Source organism: Penaeus vannamei, chromosome 6, assembly GCF_042767895.1.
Source record: "Penaeus vannamei isolate JL-2024 chromosome 6, ASM4276789v1, whole genome shotgun sequence".
Taxonomy (NCBI): Eukaryota; Metazoa; Arthropoda; class Malacostraca; order Decapoda; family Penaeidae; genus Penaeus; species Penaeus vannamei.
This window is the reverse complement of record NC_091554.1, coordinates 36,242,489-36,249,007: the sequence shown is the minus strand read 5'-3', so window position 1 is coordinate 36,249,007 and position 6,519 is coordinate 36,242,489. Positions and strand designations below refer to the sequence as shown.

The following is a 6,519-nucleotide window of genomic DNA, read 5'->3' as shown; positions in this document are numbered from 1 at the left end:
AAATTGCACATGCGTGTGTCCACAGGGAACATCCGGGTCTTCCTGCGAAATAAATGAACAAGATTACTTTGGTACGAACATTAGCTTCAGATACTCTTCAGCATACACACACCCATACAGAAATGTGTTATATGTGTGTACATGTACTGAAATGCACCTTGAGGAGGCACTAATGCATGAGGCCGCTAACTGAAACACTAAGACGTTAATATAAAAAAACTATATAAAAGATGAAATTACTGTAAAATAAGTAATCAAAAATCGAGATTCAAATCAGTTTACAGTGTCTAGTAACAAGAAAAATATACCTTTTCTTGGTATGAGGGTTTAGATGCAGCTATATTTTTTCCGTTTTCAAAACCTATGTAGGTGTACATAATTATATACATATATAAAGAGAGAGTGCTATTTAGCTCTCAATGGCTTCCTCGGTTTGGTCCATTCCACTGCACTATCCTAAGTGATATATCCTTAATTAATATAAATGTGCTGTACTTTTGCAATCAGCTTCGCAACGCAGCAACTGCAGTGTGCTCATCACAAGCCCGGGCACGATTACCTCACCTAACTACCCGAACAACTACCCTTATGGTAAGTGTCATTCCACGCTGATTATTTTATTTCTTTGAAACTCACAAAAATGCTAAAATTTCAGTGATTTCAGGTGTTTGACTTTGTAACAGGTTTGACGCTTGGCTATTCGCCCATGCCGTTGCCAGGGCCCTCTCAATATCGTCGTAGTTATTTTAGTAATTCTAACAGTCGCATTTTATCCTGTTTTGATTGTGTATTTTGTAGAATATTCCTTATGAATATCAAGTTTCATAATTCTACGTATATTGAAGCCATTCATTTATTATTCCGAACATATAAAATGTGAAAAATCAAACAAGCAAACAATAATCCTGAAGATATTTGGCGTGGGAGAACTACGCCTCGACTTGCTCGAGTTTTGTACGCATCAAATCTGCCCCTTAAAAACGTTATTTTCTCTTTTAAAAAATATGAATGAGAATTAATATATTCTTAGTGCAAGATGCGTTTGCCCGGTTTCAACTATCATCGGAAATGCATTCGATAGCGAAGTCACACACACGCACATCCTCACACGCTCACACAAGCACACAAACACACATAAACTTACACTAATGTGATGTTTACTTTATCCTCCAGCGCGACGTATCTTCCATTATTATAATTATTTAGTAATTATTATCATTGCTAATTCCAACCCCCATGGGTTTTAAGATCAATAAGATTACGCATGGCAGGTGGGTCTTTAGCTCATATATGAGCATGATTTGTTCTGATGAAGTTATAGACGAAACCGCTCAATTACATATCTTGCGCTGTGTAGATGTTCATTGTCATACATACATTTCTATACATTTGTTGCAATGAATACTCTTAATCGTTATTTGAAGTTATCTTGAATTGATTTGTAAAATGTTTAATTTTTAAAATATTGTTTCACAGTTTTCCGTACATTGAGTATTGATAGTCGTATAAATCAGATACTGTTACTATCAATAATAATTATATGTGAAAACAGCAGAATGGATCTATCATCTAAATGCAACATACGCAAATTGTCTGGTAAATATCCTGCTTTTTCACGTTATTTTTTATTTTTATTTTTATTTTATTTTATTTTTTTTTACTTTTCATTTCTAACTTAAACATGAAAAGATTTTGTACCATCATAATGCAGTGAAGACTCCTGTAATTATGAACAAGTGTAATTTTCTTGCATTTTGTTCTGCATATACGAGTGTAAAGAAACTACTTATTTCTCAAGACAGTTGTGTACAATTTTCTGTCTACTTTTTTCTATCAAAAGAGAAATATATTGTAGCACATATTGTAGCTCACAACAAGGCTCTTCGATGTTAATATATCATTTTTGGAAATTAGAAATATTGCTTTTTTAAACCTATACTACAAAACTTTATTGGAATAAAAAGCTCCACTGAACTTTTTACTGTTCACATAAGAAAAAAATATTAATCAAATGCCAAGGAAATTTTCCATATAATACCCTACTTTACATGAATTTTGAGATCTCGAGAGCAGAGTAAAACTGCGACTTTGATAATCCTTGCTCAAAAAAGAAAAGAAAAGAAAAGAAAAAACATAGTTAACTACAGTGATATTTAATTCTTGTTGTTCTGCTTATTTTTTAACAGGACTAGTATGTGCCAAGTGGATACTAGCGCCCGAGTGCAGCCTGCCCAGAGTGACTTTCAATGCCTTCAGGCTCACATACTGTAGGGACAGATTGGAGATTAGGACAAACAACCGCTACGATGGCAACTTGTAAGTCTTCCTCATCCTTGTAAATGTGTCCGGAACTGAGTTGGCGTATATTGTCATTGGGGCTTACTAAAACATGAATTTAGTCTGCTTACAATTGCCCGAGAGATTAATTACTTGAATGTCTGCCTACAGCTACTGTGGCACTAGTATCGCCCCAGGGACCGCGTTTACCTCAACTACCAATGAGCTCATTCTGATGTTTTACACAAGAACCAATTACCAGACTGGTTGGTCTGCAAATGTCACTTTTGTTGATGATCCTAACTGCAGCCTGACCACTCTGCCACCAATCACGCAAGCACCTACCACTCTACCACAAACCACGCAAGCACCTACCTTTCTCCCACCAACCACACAAATACCTACCACTCTGCCACAAACCACGCAAGCACCTACCACTCTCCCACCAACCACGCAAGCACCTACCACTCTCCCACCAACCACGGAAGCACCTACCACTTTACCACCAACCACGGAAGCACCTACCACTCTCCCACCAACCACGGAAGCACCTACCACTCTCACACCAACCACGGAAGCACCTACCACTCTGCCACCAACCACGGAAGCACCTACCACTCTGCCACCAACCACGCAAGCACCTACCACTCTCCCACCAACCACGGTAGCACCTACCACTCTGCCACCAACCACGCAAACACTTACTACTCTACCACCTACCACTATGCCACCAACCACACTACAACCCGTTCCAAACTGTTCGATACTGTCTACCAGTGCTGGAGTAACTTGGCTCTCACCACACTTCGGCTACGAGAACTACCCAAACAACTTCATGTGTGGACTTACTGAGCATGCGGTGAGTATTGGGAATGTCCTCCGTTTCTGTTTTGTGTTTTGTTTTGTTAATCACTTTGAATCAGGTTTTAAACTGACTTACCATCTTCCAGGATTCTCCATACATGACCGCCTTCAAGATCAACACTTTGCAACTGCAGCGGAAGAAACATAGGCAATGCGTTGACTTTATTGGGATTCAGATTCCTTACAGCAGGACTTTAAAGTAAGAACTGACAACACAAAGGCATTTAACTATGCTTTCGTTTTCTTAGATGATCATACACACTTATTTGTAGTGGGTAGATTTCATTCTTGGATATATATTTTCCTTAGTAGGCCAAAATACCAGATGTTTAGCCCACATCTAAGGGAACGTGTCCGGCAAAACTCATGCCTACAAATGGCCGATTTACACGTCTGTCTTATGGCCATATTTGAATTATGTACATGTACGTGACATGTGAGCCTAATCGGATATGAGAGATGATGGAGATAGCAAGGGACAGATAAAAACGGTAGGATTACATTTCACACTATCAGGGATATTTCATACTTAAGATATGTTCCATGCGTAATCAATATGCTGTTTAATGATATATAAGCTATATATACCTTTTTTTTATAAATGATTCTCAGGGCCATTTCTGGATTATATTTGCAACGATGGGCTAGTTAAATATTCACAAATAAATTTGCCTTTAAGAATGGGCCTGAATATGCAATTGCAAATGTTCATGTTTTTTGGGCTGATGGACACCAAATGGACATGAATAAGTGTGATATCATGAGTAAGTACAGACGCTAGTATACTATGAAAAAAAAAAACCCGACGTGAACACGAAATGATGTGACACGGCGGCCATTACTTTCCGCCCCGAGTCCGATCCCAGCTGATGCCAGTCCCTCAGTTAGGCTCAAAGACGGAATCTAAAGCCAGTGTTCTACCGCTGAGCTACCAGCTACCAGCATAAAACTAACAAATACTCTTCCTTCTGTAGATGGGGATATTTCGGTAGATTTACAGAAACACACACACACACACACACACACACACACACACACACACACACACACACACAAGATATCGAGAGATTACTCTGAAAACATAAGGTGCAGTTATGGTACGAAGACAATGGCAGCAATATTTTTTTTCTCGATTTTTTAGTGTAAGACAACTTTTCATATGACATTTCCTTCTTAGGCTGTGTGGTACAAAGAGAGGGACTGTTCTAGTACCGAATAGGAATCTGAACATCAGCTTCGTGACTGACAACTCTGTAACAGACGTCGGATTTAGCATCAGTATCACGTGGCGGCAGAGTAAATGTCACCGCATCATTGAACTAACGGACTCCTCTGCAATGGGCATCATCACGAGTCCAAGGTTCCCGAAAAAATATACTAAACATACAGTCTGCGAGTGGTGGATTGTGGTAAGGAATCCGTTGATTTCTGCATTATAAGACAGTGAAGATATGAAATATTAAAAAGAGAAACTTGATTGATACTCCCATGTATTTTTAAAACCATTTCAGGCCCCTGAAGGTAAAAGAATCCAACTAGAATTCACACGAATCAGCCTCAGGGACAGGAACTGCCTTAATTCTTACATCGTCATAGACAAGTCAGGGCAGGCCACCTACTGGCGAGAGAACAGCTCACTTCTCTGCGCTGCTCACAGAACGGCGACAGTCGTCTCGATTGGCCGCGCCGTTAACGTTGCTTTCGCCGGCGGACGGAAGCGCTCTTGGGGCTTCTCTGCTCAATACACCGTTGTGTAAAAAGACCGCATAATATGAGGATGGTGCTTCTGTAATGGCACTTGCAGGTTGATGCATACATTGACAGTCAACACGTACAAACGCATATATAGCTCCACGCACTTTCAGGAATACCTGCGCTAAACATATGCATCATTTATCAGTCAGAAACTATTTATACAAAATAGCTATTAAACGCTCTGTAAATATAGACATAATTTTAGATTTTTACTACGAATATACTCTGGAGCAATAAAGGACTGATACCTCAGTGTTTTTTTTGTAGTCTTCAATATAATTTACCTATGAATTTATCCTTACAAATACACACGCACGAACCTCTTTTATACAGGCCTATGCAGGATATTGAAAAAGGGGTTACTCATACCGATACCGTATAACGGCGCCCAAATGAAGGCTAGTAAAAAGGTCCAAAATAGAAAATACAAATATTGTTATATTATCAAACCCAAAATGTATTAAATAATTGTTAGATGTCATTTTTTGGCATAAATATTTAAACTTGTTCAGTCCCTATATAACACGAAATACGCCTAATGATTACCATACATCGTGTTTCAAAGTCCTAATATATTTTCGAAACTTCGGTTATTTTTGTCGTGATATTTTCAGTGGTTCCTATGTTAAAAATCTGGCTCCTCTTGTTTTCATGTTCACTCCAGAGTATGTTATTGGTCTCGGACATACCATATTTCAAACTTATCATAACTGAATTTCATATATTTAATTGCCCAATTACATGTGGCATGTGATCCTCTTTAATGCTCTTCTCTTCATTTTGTAAATTCATTGGTGAATTTCTTGTATTTAAGATTATTGATGTCCCCACTCATAATTAGGAGCAACAAAGGTTAAAAACAGAACTCCCCTTCTAACAACTGAATCGTCAGATAAATATCCAATAAGCATTACATTCTCCGTATATGTGTGGAAATTGTGTATCCACAACTCAAAAAAAAAAAAAAAAAAAAAAAAAAAAAAAAAAAAAAAAAAAAAAAAAACAAGCCAGGGTCGAAACCTTTTACAAAACCTGTTACCTTAGTTTCTTTATATTTGGTTAGGTGTGTTAGCTTGTGTACACAGTGGTTCAGGATATAAACAAGATCTGCGCTTCTATTTTCCCCCCAGAGACGGGCCATTATCTGTGCTTGTTTTAACATGTCCGTGGCAGTGATTTACAGTTTTTGGCCTGGCCTTAGTTTTTACCTTTCTTGATGGAGATATTTCCCTCTACCGATGGAATTAAAATAATGAGGCAGTGGTTCTTTTAAATGCACATATGATCCCTACCTCTACCAGTTTTCTGAAGTATCAACAAAGGCATGATGTTCTAGACCAGACAACTGCTTTCTGTAATAAAAACGAATATCAAAATTTATTGAGTTGCATTACTCTTTTTTCTTAATCACCAAGGAGTCGGTTACGAGTCAGTTCACTTCCTCCAAAACCTCCCTACAGTGAGGTTCATTAACTTCAGTCAAGGATAGGACGTATGAAGTTTTATTTCTGATGGTTTTGGTGGATTTATGATGATAAAGCTTCGGTTTGTGTAATGGCACGGCCATGTTGGATACAAAATTGGCTGGCTGGGTGTTTGGAAAAAGTGGAATCAAATCGTTGA

At 38.2% G+C, this 6,519-nt stretch overlaps 1 protein-coding gene across 4 annotated transcripts in view; it reads left to right on the top strand.

The window, feature by feature from the left end:
• LOC113813694 (protein SpAN) overlaps nucleotides 1-5,902 on the top strand; it is a 9,804-nt gene extending 3,902 nt beyond the window's left edge. For all 4 annotated transcript variants that reach the window (XM_070122932.1, XM_070122931.1, XM_070122933.1 and 1 more), the window contains 7 exons: nucleotides 1-71; nucleotides 508-591; nucleotides 2,187-2,316; nucleotides 2,449-3,136; nucleotides 3,228-3,340; nucleotides 4,319-4,550; nucleotides 4,653-5,902. The exon at nucleotides 1-71 is cut by the window's left edge and continues 64 nt beyond it. In XM_070122932.1, coding sequence (XP_069979033.1) covers nucleotides 1-71; nucleotides 508-591; nucleotides 2,187-2,316; nucleotides 2,449-3,136; nucleotides 3,228-3,340; nucleotides 4,319-4,550; nucleotides 4,653-4,898 — 1,564 coding nt within the window. In that variant the 3' untranslated portion in view covers nucleotides 4,899-5,902. The remainder of the gene's footprint in view (nucleotides 72-507; nucleotides 592-2,186; nucleotides 2,317-2,448; nucleotides 3,137-3,227; nucleotides 3,341-4,318; nucleotides 4,551-4,652) is intronic.
• The last annotated feature ends 617 nt before the right edge of the window (nucleotides 5,903-6,519 follow it).